Source organism: Schistocerca cancellata, unplaced genomic scaffold, assembly GCF_023864275.1.
Source record: "Schistocerca cancellata isolate TAMUIC-IGC-003103 unplaced genomic scaffold, iqSchCanc2.1 HiC_scaffold_795, whole genome shotgun sequence".
Classification (NCBI taxonomy): Eukaryota; Metazoa; Arthropoda; class Insecta; order Orthoptera; family Acrididae; genus Schistocerca; species Schistocerca cancellata.
The window spans coordinates 6149-20892 of record NW_026046806.1 but is presented as its reverse complement, the minus strand read 5'-3'; the positions used below and the strand labels follow the sequence as shown (position 1 = coordinate 20892).

The 14744-nt window shown below is 58.4% G+C and overlaps 2 protein-coding genes across 2 annotated transcripts; one reads left to right on the top strand and one right to left on the bottom strand.

Moving 5' to 3' along the window:
* Window positions 1-3591: 3591 nt before the first annotated feature.
* Window positions 3592-7163, bottom strand: LOC126143437 (uncharacterized). Its single transcript, XM_049915368.1, has 2 exons — window positions 6497-7163; window positions 3592-4634 (listed from the first exon to the last, which is right to left on the bottom strand). Exons 1-2 carry the CDS (start codon window positions 7161-7163, stop codon window positions 3592-3594), a joined length of 1710 nt encoding a protein of 569 aa, XP_049771325.1.
* A 1604-nt stretch (window positions 7164-8767) lies between these two features.
* LOC126143436 (uncharacterized) lies at window positions 8768-11619 on the top strand. The gene is made up of 2 exons (XM_049915367.1): window positions 8768-10033; window positions 10204-11619. The coding sequence occupies exons 1-2, from the start codon at window positions 8768-8770 to the stop codon at window positions 11617-11619; spliced, it is 2682 nt and encodes an 893-aa protein (XP_049771324.1).
* Window positions 11620-14744: the final 3125 nt, after the last annotated feature.

Here is a 14744-nt window from a genome sequence, read left to right as displayed (position 1 = left end):
TTGCGAATGCATTACCCCTTGCAAAGGCAGCACTCCCTGCGAAGGTAGCCCTCCTCTCGAAGGCAGCCCTCCTTGCGAAGACAACACTCCTAGCGAAGGCAGCACTCCTTGCGAAGGCAGCACTCCTTTTGAAGGCAGCACTCCTAGCGATGGCAGCACACCTTGCGAAGGCAGCACTTCTTGCGAAGGCACCACACCCTGCGAATGCAGATCTCTGTGCAAAGGCAGCACTCCGTGGGAAGGCAGCACTACGTGCGAAGGCTGCACTCCGTGCGAAGGCTGCACTCCTTGCGAAGGCAGCACTCCTTGCGAAGGCAGCACTCCTAGCGAAGACAGCACTCCTTGCGAAGGCAGCACTTCTTGCAAAGGCACAACTCCCTGCGAATGCAGATCTCTGTGCATAGGCAGCACTCCGTGCGAAGGCAGCACTACGTGCGAAGGCTGCACTCCATGCGAAGGCAGCACTCCTTGTGAAGGCAGCACTCCTTGCGAAGGCAGCACTCCTTGCGAAGGCAGCACTCCCTGCGAATGCAGCACTCCTAGCGAAGGCAGCACTCCTAGCGAAGGCAGCACTCCTTGTGAAGGCAGCACTCCTTGCGAAGGCAGCACTCCTTGCAAAGGCAGCACTCCTTGCGAAGGCAGCACTCCTTGCGAAGGCAGCACTCCTTGCGAAGGCAGCACTCCTTGCGAAGGCAGCACTCCCTGCGTAGGGAGCACTCCCTGCGAATGCAGCACTCCTAGCGAAGGCAGCACTCCTAGCGAAGGCAGCACTCCTTGTGAAGGCAGCACTCCTTGCGAAGGCAGCACTCCTTGCATAGGCAGCACTCCTTGCAAAGGCAGCACTCCTTGCGAAGGCAACAGTCCATGCAAAGGCAGCACTTCTTGCGGTGGCAGCACTCTGTGCAAAGGCAGCACTCCCTGCAAAGGCAGCACTCTATGCAAAGGCTGCACTCCTTGCGAAGGCAGCACTCTTTGCGAAGGCAGCCCTCCTTGCGAAGGCAGCACTCTGTCAAAGGAAGCACTCCGTGTGAAGGCAGCATTACATGCGAAGGCTGCACTCCGTGCGAAGGCAGCACTCCTTGCGAAGGCAGCACTCCTTGCGAAGGCACCACTCCCTGCGAAGGCAGCACTCCCTGCGTAGGCAGCACTCCCTGCGAAGGCAGCCCTCCTTGCGAAGGCAGCACTCTGTCAAAAAAAGCACTCCGTGTGAAGGCAGCACTATGTGCGAAGGCTGCACCCCGTGCGAAAGCAGCACTCCTTGCGAAGGCTGCACTCCTTGCGAAGGCAGCATTCCTTGTGAAGGCAGCTCTCCTTGCGAAGGCAGCACTCCCTGCATAGGCAGCACTCCCTGCGAAGGCAGCACTCCTAGCGAAGGCAGCACTCCTAGCGAAGGCAGCACTCCTTGCGAAGGCAGCAATCCTTGCAAAGGCAGCACTCCTTGCGAAGGCAACAGTCCATGTGAAGGCAGCAATCCTTGCGAAGGCAGCACTCCTTGCGAAGGCAGCATTCCTTGCGAAGGCTGCACTCCTTGCGAAGGCTGCACTCCTTGCGAAGGCTGCACTCCTTGCGAAGGCAGCACTCTGAGCAAAAGCAGCACTCCATGCGAAGGCTGCACTCCGTGCGAAGGCAGCACTCCTTGCAAAGGCAGCACTCATTGGGAAGGCAGCACTCCTTGCGAAGTCAGCCCTCCTTCCGAAAGCAGCACTCCTAGCGATGGCAGCACTCCTTGCGGAACCAGCTCTCCTTAGAAGGGCAGCACTCCTAGCGAAGGCAGCACTCCTTGCGAAGGCAGCACTCCTTGCGAAGGCACCACCCCAAGCGAAGGCAGCACTCCTTGCAAAGGCAGCACTCATTGGAAGGCAGCACTCGTTGCAAAGGCAGTACTCCCTGCGAAGGCAGCAGTACTTGCGAAGGTATTACCCCTTGCGAAGGCAGCACTCCCTGCGAAGGGAGCCCTCCTTGCGAAGGCAGCCCTCCGTGCGAAGGCAGCACTTCTAGCGAAGGCAGCACTCCTTGGAAGGCAGCACTCCTTGCAAGAGCAGCTTTCCTTGCGAAGGCAGCTCTCCTTGCGAAGGCAGCACTCCCTGCGTAGGCAGCACTCCCTGCGAAGGCAGCACTCCTAGCGAAGGCAGCACTCCTAGCGAAGACAGCACTCCTTGCAAAGGCAGCACTCCTTGCGAAGGCAGCACTCCTTGCGAAGGCAACAGTTCATGCAAAGGGAGCACTCCTTGCGGAGGCAGCACTATGTGCAAAGGCAGCACTCCCTGCAAAGGCAGCACTCTGTGCAAAGGCAGCACTCCTTGCGAAGGCAGCACTCCTTGCGAAGGCATTTCTCCCTGCGAAGGCAGCAATCCTTGCAAAGGCAGCACTACTGGCGAAGACAAAACCCCTTGCGAAGACAACACTCCCTACAAAGGCAGGCCTCGTTGCGAAGGCAGCACTCCTTGTGAAGGCAGCACTCCTTGCGAAGGCAGCACTCCTTGCAAAGGCAACACTCATTGGAAGGCAGCACTCGTTGCAAAGGCAGTACTCCCTGCGAAGGCAGCAGCACTTGCAAAGGCATTACCCCTTGCGAAGCAGCACTCCCTGCGAAGGGAGCCCTCCTTGCGAAGGCAGCCCTCCGCGCGAAGTTAGCACTTCTAGCGAAGGCAGCACTCCTTGGAAGGAAGCACTCCTTGCGAAGGCAGCACTCCTTGCGAAGGCAGTACTACATGCGAAGGCAACACTCCTTGCGAAGGCAGCACTCCTTGCGAAGGCAGCACTCGTTGTGAACGCAGCACTCCTTGCGAAGTCAACACTCCTTGCAAAGGCAGCACTCCCTGCGAAGGCAGCACTCCTTGCGAAGGCGCCACCCCATGCGAAGGCAGCACTCCCTGCGAAGGCAGCACCTCTTGCGAAGGCAGCACTCTGTGCGTATGCTGCGCTCCGTGCGGCGGCAGCAATTTGTGCAAAGGCAGCACTCCTTGCGAAGGCAGCACTCCTTGCGAAGGCTGCACTCCGTACGAAGGCAGCACACCTAGCGAAGGCAGCACTCTGTCCTAAGGCAGCACTCCTTGGGAAGGCAGCACTCCTTGCGAAGGCAGCACTCCTTGCAAAGGCTGCACTCCTTGCGAAGGCAGCACTCCTTGCGAAGGCAGCACTCCTTGCGAAGGCAGCACTCCTTGCGAAGGCAGCACTCCTAGCGAAGGCAGCCCTCATTGCGAAAGCAGCACTCCTTGCGAAGACAGCACTCTTTGCGAAGGGAGCACTACTTGCGAAGGCAGCACTCCTTGGAAGGCAGCACTCCTTGCAAAGGCAGTACTCCCTGCAAAAGCAGAACTACTGGCGAAGGCATTACCCCTTGCGAAGGCAGCACTCCCTGCGAAGGCAGCCCTCTTTGCGAAGGCAGTCCTCCTTGCGAAGGCAGCATCCGTAGCGAAGGCAGCACTCCTTGCGATGGCAGCGCTCCTTGCAAAGGCAGCACTCCTTGGGAAGGCAGCACTCCTTGCGAAGTCAGCCCTCCTTGCGAAAGCAGCACTCCTAGCGATGGCAGCACTCCTAGCGATGGCAGCACTCCTTGCGGAACCAGCTCTCCTTAGAAGGGCAGCACTCCTAGCGAAGGCAGCACTCCTTGCGAAGGCAGCACTCCTTGCGAAGGCACCACCCCATGCGAAGGCAGCACTCCCTGCAAAGGCAGCCCTCATTGCGAAGGCAGCACTCCTTGCGAAGGCAGCGCTCCTTGCGAAGGCAGCACTCCTTGCGAAGGCAGCACTCCTTGCGAAGGCAGCACTCCTTGCGAAGGCAGTACTCATTGGGAGGCAGCACTCGTTGCAAAGGCAGTACCCCTGAGAAGGCAGCACTACTTGCGAATGCATTACCCCTTGCGAAGGCAGAACTCCCTGGGAAGGCAGACCTCCTCTCGAAGGCAGCCCTCCTTGCGAAGACAACACTCCTAGCGAAGGCAGCACTCCTTGCGAAGGCAGCATTCCTTTCGAAGGCAGTACTCCTTGCGAAGGCAGCACTCCTTTTGAAGGCAGCACTCCTAGCGAAGGCTGCACACCTTGCGAATGCAGCACTTCTTGCGAAGGCACCACACCCTGCGAATGCAGATATCTGTGCAAAGGCAGCACTCCGTGGGAAGGCAGCACTACGTGCAAAGGCTGCACTCCGTGCGAAGGCAGCACCCCTTGCGAAGGCAGCACTCCTTGCGAAGGCAGCACTCCTAGCGAAGGCAGCACTCCATGCGAAGGCAGCACTTCTTGCGAAGGCACCACTCAATGCGAATGCAGATCTCTTTGCAAACGCAGCACTCCGTGCGAAGGCAGCACTACGTGCGAAGGCTGCACTCCTTGTGAAGGCAGCACTCATTGCGAAGGCAGTACTCCTTGCGAAGGCAGCACTCCTTGCGAAGGCAGCGCTACTTTCGAAGGCAGCACTCCCTGCGTAGGCAGCACTCCCCGCGAAGGCAGCACTCCTAGTGAAGGTAGCACTCCTAGCGAAGGCAGCACTCCTAGCGAAGGCAGCACTCCTTGCAAAGGCAGCACTCCTTGCAAAGGCAGCACTCCTTGCAAAGGCAGCACTCCTTGCGAAGGCAACAGTCCATGCAAAGGCAGCACTCCTTGCGGAGGCAGCACTCTGTGCAAAGGCAGCACTCCCTGCAAAGGCAGCACTCTGTGCAAAGGCAGCACTCCTTGCGAAGGCAGCACTCTTTGCAAAGGCAGCCCTCCTTGCGAAGGCAGCACTCTGTCAAAGGAAGCACTCCTTGCGAAGGCAGCACCCCTTGCGACGGCAGCACTCCTTGCGAAGGCAGCACTCCTTGCGAAGGCAGCACTCCTTGCGAAGGCAGCACTCCTTGTGAAGGCTGCACTCCTTGTGAAGGCTGCACTCCTTGCGCAGGCAGCACTCTGAGCAAAAGCAGCACTCCATGCGAAAGCTGCACTCCATGCGAAGGCAGCACTCCTTGCAAAGGCAGCACGCATTGGAAGGCAGCACTCGTTGCAAAGCAGTACTCCCTGCGAAGGCAGCAGTACTTGCGAAGGCATTACCTCTTGCGAAGGCAGCACTTCCTGCGAAGGCAGCCCTCCTTGCGAAGGCAGCACTACGTGCGAAGGTAGCACCCCTTGCGAAGGCACCACTCCTTGCGAAGGCAGCACTCCATGCGAAGTCAGCTCTCCCTGCGAAGGCAGCACTACGTGTAAAGGCTGCATTCTGTGCGAACCAGCACTCCGTGCGAAGGCAGCATTCTGCACAAAGGCAGCACTCCTTGCGAAGGCAGCACTGCGTGCGAAGGCTGCACTCCGTTTGAAAGAAGCACTCAGCACGAAGGCAGCACTACGTGCTTAGGCAGCACCCCTTGCGAAGGCTGCACTCCTTGCGAAGGCAGCACTCTGTGAAAAGCAACACTCTGTGCGAAGGACGCACTACGTGCGAAAGCTGAACTCCGTGCGAAGACAGCACTCCATCGAAGGCAGCACTACTTGCGTAGGCACCACACCTTAAGGAGGCAGAACTCCCTGCGAAGGCAGCACTCCTAGTGAAGGCAGCACTTCTTGCGAAGACAGCACTCCTCGCGAAGGCAGCACTCTGTCCAAAGGCAGCACTCCATGCGAAAGCAGCATTCCTTGTGAAGGCAGCACTCTGTGTAAAGGCAGATCCCGTGCGAAGGCTGCACTAAGTGCAAAGGCTGCACTCCGTGCAAGGCAGCACTCCGTGCAAAGGCAGCACTCCGTGCAAAGGCAGCACTCTGTGTGAAGGCAGCACTCCTAGCGAAGGCAGCACTCCCTGCAAAGGCAGCACTCCTTGCGAAGCCAGCACCCTGTGCAAAGGCAGCACTCCGTGCAAAGGCAGCACTCCTTGCGTAGGCAGCACTAGTTGCAAAGGCTGCACTTCGTAGCGAATGCAGCACTCCTTGTGAAGGCAGCACTCTGTGCAAAGGCAGCACTCCGTGCAAAGGCAGCACTCTGTGTGAAGGCAGCACTCCTAGCGAAGGCAGCACTCCTTGCGAAGGCAGCACTCCTTGCAAAGGCAGCACTCATTGGAAGGCAGCACTCGGTGCAAAGGCAGTACTCCCTGCGAAGGCAGCAGTACTTGCGAAGGCAATACCCCTTGCGAAGGCAGCCCTCCGTGCGAAGGCAGCACTTCTAGTGAAGGCAGCACTCCTTGGAAGGCAGCACTCCTTGCGAAGGCAGCACTCCTTGCGAAAGCAGTACAACTTGCGAAGGCAACACTCCTTGCGAAGGCAGCACTCCTTGCGAAGGCAGCACTCCTTGTGAACGCAGCACTCCTTGCGAAGGCAACACTCCTTGCAAAGGCAGCACTCCCTGCGAAGGCAGCACTCCTTGCGAAGGCAGCACTCTGTGCGTAGGCTGCAATCCGTGCGAAGACAGCAATCTGTGCAAAGGCAGCACTCCTTGCGAAGGCAACACTCCTTGCGCAAGCTGCACTCCGTATGAAGGCAGCACTCCTAGCGAAGGCAGCACTCCGTCCTAAGGCAGCACTCCTTGGGAAGGCAGCACACCTTGCGAAGGCAGCACTCCTTGCGAAGGCTGCACTCCTTGCGAAGGCAGCACTCCTTGCGAAGGCAGCACTCCTTGCAAAGGCAGCACTCTGTCAAAGGAAGCACTCCGTGTGAAGGCAGCACTATGTGCGAAGGCTGCACTCCGTGTGAAGGCAGCACTCCTTGCGAAGGCAGCACTCCTTGCGAAGGCAGCACTCCTTGCGAAGGCAGCACTCCTTGCCAAGGCAGCACTCCTAGAGAAGGCAGCCCTCATTGCGAAGGCAGCACTCCTTGCGAAGGCATTTCTTCTTGCGAAGGCAGCACTCCTTGCAAAGGCAGCAACCTGTGCGAAGGCAGCACTATCTGCATAGACACCACTCCTTGCGAGGGCAGCACTCCCTGCGAAGGCAGCAATCCTTGCTGAGGCAGCCCTCTTTGTGAAGGAAGCACTCCTTGCGAAGGCAGCACTCCTTGCAAAGGCAGCACTCTTTGCGAAGGCAGAACTACTTGCAAAGGCAGCATACCGTGCAAAGTAAGCACTACTTGCGATTGTTGCCTTCCGTGCAGAGACAGCACTCCGTGCAAAGGCAGCACTCTGTGCAAAAACAGCACTCCCTGCGAAGGCAGCATACCTTGCGAAGGCACCACCCCATGTGAAGACAGCACTCCCTGCGAAGGCAACCCTCATTGCGAAGGCAGCACTCCTTGTGAAGGCAGCACTCCTTGCGAAGGGAGCACTCCTTACGAAGGCAGCACTCCTTGGAAGGCAGCACTCCTTGGAAGGCAGCACTCCTTGCAAAGGCAGTACTCCCTGCAAAAGCAGAACTACTTGCGTAGGCATTACTCCTTGCGAAGGCAGCACTCCCTGCGAAGGCAGCCCGCTTTGCGAAGGCAGCCCTCGTTGCGAAGGCAGCACTCCTAGCGAAGGCAGCACTCCTTGCGATGGCAGCGCTCCTTGCAAAGGCAGCACTCCTTGCACAGGCAGCACACCTTGCTAAGGCAGCACTCCTTGCGGATGCAGCACTCCCTGTGAAGGCAGCACTCCTTGCGTAGGCACCACTCCTTGCGAAGGCAGCACTCCCTGCAAAGGCAGCACTCCCTGCGAAGGCAGCCCTCCTTGCGAAAGCAGCACTCCTAGCGAAGGCAGCACTCCTTGCGAAGGCAGCTCTCCTTAGAAGGGCAGCACTCCTAGCGAAGGCAGCACTCCTTGCCAAGGCATATCTCCTTGCGAAGGCAGCACTCCTTGCAAAGGCAGCACTCCTTGCGAAGGCAGCACTGCTTGCGAAGGCACCACCCCTTGCGAAGGCAGCACTCCCAGCAAAGGCACCCTCATTGCGAAGGCAGCACTCCTTGTGAAGGCAGCACTCCTTGCGAAGGCAGCACTCCTTGCGAAGGCAGCACTCCTTGCGAAGGCACCACCCCTTGCGAAGGCAGCACTCCCTGCAGAGGTAGCGCTCATTGCGAATTCAGCACTCCTTGCGAAGGCAGCACTCCTTGCGAAGGCAGCACTCCTTGCGAAGGCAGCACTCCTTGCAAAGGCAGCAGTCATTGGAAGGCAGCACTCGTTCAAAGGCAGTACTCCCTGAGAAGGCAGCACTACTGGCGAAGGCATTACCCCTTGCGAAGGCAGCACTCCCTGCGAAGGCAGCCCTCCTCTCGAAGGCAGCCCTCCTTGCGAAGACAGCACTCCTAGCGAAGGCAGCACTCCCTGCGAAAGCAGAACTACTTGCGAAGGCATTACCCCTTGCGAAGGCAGCACTCCCTGCGAAGGCAACCCTCCTTGCGAAAGCAGGACTCCTTGCGAATGCAGCGCTCCTTGCGAAGGCAGCACTCCTTGCGAAGGCAGCACTCCTTGCAAAGGCAGCACTCCTTGTGATGGCAGCGTTCCTTGCAAAGGCAGCACTTCTTCTGAAGGCAGCACACCTTGCGAAGGCAGCACTCCTTGCGGATGCAGCACTCCCTGCGAAGGCAGCACTCCTTGCGAAGGCACCACTCCTTGCGAAGGCAGCACTCCTTGCAAAGGCAGCACTCCCTGCGAAGTCAGCCCTCCTTGCAAAAGCAGGACTCCTAGCGATATCAGCACTCCTTGCGAAGCCAGCTCTCCTTAGAAGGGCAGAACTGCTAGCGAAGGCAGCTCTTCTTGCGAAGGCAGCACTCCTTGCAAAGGCAGCACTCCTTGTGAAGGCACCACCCCTTGCGAAGGCAGAACTCATTGGGAGGCAGCACTCATTGGGAGGCAGCACTCGTTGCAAAGGCAGTACTCCCTGAGAAGGCAGCACTACTTGAAAATGCATGACCCCTTGCGAAGGCAGCACTCCCTGCGATGGCAGCCCTCCTCTCGAAGGCAGCTCTCAGTGCGAAGACAACACTCCTAGCGAAGGCAGCACTCCTTGTGAAGGCAGCACTCCTTTCGAAGGCGGTACTCCTTGCGAAGGCAGCACTCCTTTTGAAGGCAGCACTCCTAGCGAAGGCTGCACACCTTGCGAAGGCAGCACTTCATGCGAAGGCACCACACCCTGCGAATGCAGCTCTCTGCGCAAAGGCAGCACTCCGTGGGAAGGCAGCACTCCGTGCGAAGGCAGCACTCCGTGCGAAGGGAACACTCCTTGCGAAGGCAGCACTCCTTGCGAAGGCAGCACTCCTTGTGAAGGCAGCGCTCCTTTTGCAGGCAGCACTACTTGGAATGCAGCACTCCTTGCAAAGGCAGTATTCCCTGCGAAGGCAGCACTCCTTGCGAAGGCAGCACTCCTTGCGAAGGCAGCATTCTGTGCAAAGGCAGCAACCCTTGCGAAGGCAGCACACTGTGCCAAGGCAGCACTCCTTGCGAAGGCAGCACTACATGCGATGGCATCACTCCCAGCGAAAGCAGCACTCCGTGCGGAGGCGGCAATCCAAGCGAAGGCAGCACTCCCTGTGAAGGCAGCACTCCTAGCAAAGGCAGCACTCCGTGTGAAGGCAGCACTCCTTGCGAAGGCAGCACTCCTTGCGAAGGCACCACTCCTTGCGAAGGCAGCACTCCTTGCGAAGGCAACAGTTCATGCAAAGGGAGCACTCCTTGCGAAGGCAGCACTCCGTGTGAAGGCAGCACTCCTAGCGAAAGCACCACTCCTAGCGAAGGCACCACTTTTAGCGAAGGCACCACTCCTAGCGAAGGCACCACTCCTAGCGAAGGCAGCACTCCTAGCGAATGCAGCACTCCTAGCGAAGGCAGCATTCCCTGCGAAGGCAGCACTCCCTGCGAAGGCAGCACTCCTAGCAAAGGCAGCACTCCTTGCGAAGGCAGCACTCCTTGCGAAAGCAGCACTCCTTGCGAAAGCAGCACTCCTTGCGAAAGCAGCACTGTGTGCAAAGGCAGCACTCCTTGCAAAGGCAGCCCTCTGTGCAAAGTCAGCACTCCGTGCGCAGGCAGCACTCCTTGCAAAGACAGCACTCCTTGCGAAGGCAGCACTCCTTGCGAAGGCAGCACTTCTTGGAAGGAAGCACTCCTTGCGAAGGCATCACTCCTTGCGAAGGCTGCACTCCTTGCGAAGGAAGCACTCCTTGCGAAGGCAGCACTCTGTGCAAAGGCAGCACTCCTTGCGAAGGCAGCACTCCTTGCTAAGGCAGCACTCCTTGCGAAGGCAGCACTCTGTGCAAAGGCAGCACTCGCTGCGAAGGCAGCACTCCTTGCGAAGGCAGCACTCTGTGCAAAGGCAGCACTCTGTGCACAGGCAGCACTCTGTGCTTAGGCAGCACTCTGTGCAAAGGCAGCACTCTGTGCAAAGGCAGCACTCTGTGCAAAGGCAGCACTCCTTGCGAAGGCAGCACTCCTTGCGAAGGCAGCACTCCTTGCGAAGGCAGCACTACGTGCGAAGGCAACACTCCTAGCGAAGGCAGCACTCCGCGCGAAGGCAGCACTCCTAGCGAAGGCAGCACTCTTAGCGAAGGCAACACTCCGTGCGAAGCCAGCACTCCCTGCCAAGGCAGCACTCCTAGCAAAGGCAGCACTCCTAGCAAAGGCAGCACTCTGTGCAAACGCAGCACTCTGTGCAAAGGCAGCACTCTGTGCAAAGGCAGAACTCTGTGCAAAGGCAGCACTCTGTGCAAAGGCAGCACTCTGTGCAAAGTCAGCACTCTGTGCAAAGGCAGCACTCTGTGCAAAGGCAGCACTCCTTGCGAAGGCAGCACTCCTTGCGAAGGCAGCACTCCTTGCGAAGGCAGCACTACGTGCGAAGGCATCACTCGTAGCGAAGGCAGCATTCCGCGTGAAGGCAGCACTCTATGCAAAGGCAGCACTCACTGTGAAGGCAGCACTCCTTGCGAAGGCAGCACTCCTTGCGAAGGCAGCACTCCTTGCGAAGGCAGCACTCCTTGCAAAGGCAGCACTCCTTGCGAAGGCAGCACTCCTTGCGAAGGCAACAGTTCATGCAAAGGGAGCACTCCTTGCGGAGGCAGCACTCTGTGCAATGGCAGCACTCCCTGCAAAGGCAGCACTCTGTGCAAAGGCAGCACTCCTTGCGAAGGCAGCACTCCTTGCGAAGGCATTTCTCCTTGCGAAGGCAGCACTCCTTGCAAAGGCAGCACTCCTTGCAAAGGCAGCACTCCTTGCAAAGGCAGCACTCCTGGCGAAGACAAAACCCCTTGCGAAGACAGCACTCCCTACAAAGGCAGCCCTCGTTGCGAAGGCAGCACTCCTTGCGAAGGCAGCACTCCTTGCGAAGGCAGCACTCCTTGCAAAGGCAGCACTCCTTGCAAAGGCAGCACTCATTGGAAGGCAGCACTCGTTGCAAAGGCAGTACTCCCTGCGAAGGCAGCAGCACTTGCAAAGGCATTACCCCTTGCAAAGCAGCACTCTCTGCGAAGGGAGCCCTTCTTGCGAAGGCAGCCCTCCGTGCGAAGTTAGCACTTCTAGCGAAGGCAGCACTCCTTGGAAGGAAGCACTCCTTGCGAAGGCAGCACTCCTTGCGAAGGCAGTATTACTTGCGAAGGCAACACTCCTTGCGAAGGCAGCACTCCTTGCGAAGGCAGCACTCGTTGTGAACGCAGCACTCGTTGCGAAGGCAACACTCCTTGCAAAGGCAACACTCCCTGCGAAGGCAGCACTCCTTGCGAAGGCAGCACTCCTTGCGAAGGCAGCACTCTGTCAAAGGAAGCACTCCATGTGAAAGCAGCACTATGTGCGAAGGCTGCACTCTGTGCGAAGGCAGCACTCCTTGCGAAGGCAGCACTCCTTGCGAAAGCAGCACTCCTTGCGAAGGCAGCACTCCTAGCGAAGGCAGCCCTCATTGCGAAAGCAGCACTCCTTGCGAAGACAGCACTCTTTGCGAAGGGAGCACTCCTTGCGAAGGCAGCACTCCTTGGAAGGCAGCACTCCTTGCAAAGGCAGTACTCCCTGCGAAAGCAGAACTACTGGCGAAGGCATTACCCCTTGCGAAGGCAGCACTCCCTGCGAAGGCAGCCCTCTTTGCGAAGGCAGCCCTCCTTGCGAAGGCAGCACTCCTAGCGAAGGCAGCACTCATTGCGATGGCAGCGCTCCTTGCAAAGGCAGCACTCCTTGCGAAGGCAGCACACCTTGCGAAGGCAGCACTCCTTGCGGATGCAGCACTCCCTGTGAAGGCAGCACTTCTTGTGAAGGCACCACTCCTTGCGAAGGCAGCACTCCCTGCAAAGGCAGCACTCCCTATGAAGGCAGCCCTCCTTGCGAAAGCAGCACTCCTAGCGAAGGCAGCACTCCTTGCGAAGGCAGCTCTCCTTAGAAGGGCAGCACTCCTAGCGAAGGCAGCACTCCTTGCGAAGGCATAGCTCCTTGCGAAGGCAGCACTCCTTGCAAAGGCAGCACCCCTTGCGAAGGCACCACCCCTTGCGAAGGCAGCACTCCCAGAAAGGCAGCCCTCATTGCGAAGGCAGCACTCCTTGCGAAGGCAGCACTCCTTGCGAAGGCAGCACTCCTTGCGAAGGCAGCACTCCTTGCGAAGGCACCACCCCTTGTGAAGGCAGCACTCCCTGCAAAGGCAGCCCTCATTGCAAAGGCAGCACTCCTTGCGAAGGCAGCACTCCTTGCAAAGGCAGCACTCCTTGCGAAGGCAGCACTCCTTGCGAAGGCAGCACTCCTTGCGAAGGCAGCACTCCTTGCGAAGGCAGCACTCCTTGCGAAGGCAGCACTCCTTGCGAAGGCAGCACTCATTGGAAGGCAGCACTCGTTCAAAGGCAGTACTCCCTGAGAAGGCAGCACTACTTGCGAAGGCATTACCCTTTGCGAAGGCAGCACTCCCTGCGAAGGAAGCCCTCCTCTCGAAGGCAGCCCTCCTTGCGAAGACAGCACTCCTAGCGAAGGCAGCACTCCTTGTGAAGGCAGCACTCCTTGCGAATGCAGTACTCCTTGCGAAGGCAGTACTCCTTGCGAAAGCAGCACTCCTTGCAGAGGCAGCACTCCTTGTGAATGCAGCACTCCTTGCGAATGCAACACTCCTTCCGAAGGCACCACCCCTTGCGAAGGCAGCACTCCCTGCGAAGGCATTACCCCTTGCGAAGGCAGCACTCCCTGCGAAGGCAGCCCTCCTTGCGAAGGCAGCACTCCTTGCAAAGGCAGCACTCCTTGCGAAGGCAGCACTCCTTGCGAAGGCAGCACTCCCTGCGAAGGAAGCCCTCCTCTCGAAGGCAGCCCTCCTTGCGAAGACAGCACTCCTAGCGAAGGCAGCACTCCTTGTGAAGGCAGCACTCCTTGCGAATGCAGTACTCCTTGCGAAGGCAGTACTCCTTGCGAAAGCAGCACTCCTTGCAGAGGCAGCACTCCTTGTGAATGCAGCACTCCTTGTGAGGGCAGCACTCCTAGCGAAGGCAGCACTCCTTGCGAAGGCAGCACTCCTTGAGAAGGCAGTACTCCTTGCAAAGGCAGCACTCCTTGCGAAGGCAGCATTCCTTGCGGAGGCACCACGCCTTCCGATCGCAGCACTCCTTGCGAAGGCAACACTGCTGGCGAAGGCAGCACTCCTTGCGAAGGCAGCACTCCTTGCGAAGGAAGTACTCCTTGCAAAGGCAGCACACCCTGCGAAGGCAGCACTCCTTGCGAAGGCTGCACTCTGTACGAAGGCAACACTCCTAGGGAAGGCAGCACTCTGTCCCAGGGCAGCACTCCTTGGGAAGGCAGTACTCCTTGCGAAGGCAGCACTCCTTGCAAAGGCAGCACTCCTTGCGAAGGCAGCACTCCTTGCGAAGGCAGCACTCTTTGCGAAGGGAGCACTCCTTGGGAAGGCAGCACTCCTTGGAAGGCAGCACTCCTTGCAAAGGCAGTACTCCCTGCGAAAGCAGAACTACTTGCGAAGGCATTACCCCTTGCGAAGGCAGCACTTCTTGCGAAGGCAGCCCTCCTTGCGAAAACAGGACTCCTTGCGAATGCAGCACTCCTTGAGAAGGCAGCACTCCTTGCGAAGGCAGCACTCCTTGCGAAGGCACCACTCCTTGTGAAGGCAGCACTCCTTGCGAAGGCAACAGTTCATGCAAAGGGAGCACTCCTTGCGGAGGCAGCACTCTGTGCAATGGCAGCACTCCCTGCAAAGGCAGCACTCTGTGCAAAGGCAGCACTCCTTGCGAAGGCAGCACTCCTTGCGAAGGCATTTCTCCTTGCGAAGGCAGCACTCCTTGCAAAGGCAGCACTCCTTGCAAAGGCAGCACTCCTTGCAAAGGCAGCACTCCTGGCGAAGACAAAACCCCTTGCGAAGACAGCACTCCGTACAAAGGCAGCCCTCGTTGCGAAGGCAGCACTCCTTGCGAAGGCAGCACTCCTTGCGAAGGCAGCACTCCTTGCAAAGGCAGCACTCCTTGCAAAGGCAGCACTCATTGGAAGGCAGCACTCGTTGCAAAGGCAGTACTCCCTGCGAAGGCAGCAGCACTTGCAAAGGCATTACCCCTTGCAAAGCAGCACTCTCTGCGAAGGGAGCCCTTCTTGCGAAGGCAGCCCTCCGTGCGAAGTTAGCACTTCTAGCGAAGGCAGCACTCCTTGGAAGGAAGCACTCCTTGCGAAGGCAGCACTCCTTGCGAAGGCAGTACTACTTGCGAAGGCAACACTCCTTGCGAAGGCAGCACTCCTTGCGAAGGCAGCACTCGTTGTGAACGCAGCACTCGTTGCGAAGGCAACACTCCTTGCAAAGGCAACACTCCCTGCGAAGGCAGCACTCCTTGCGAAGGCAGCACGACTTGCGAAGGCAGCACTCTGTCAAAGGAAGCACTCCATGTGAAAGCAGCACTATGTGCGAAGGCTGCACTCTGTGCGAAGGCAGCACTCCTTGCGAAG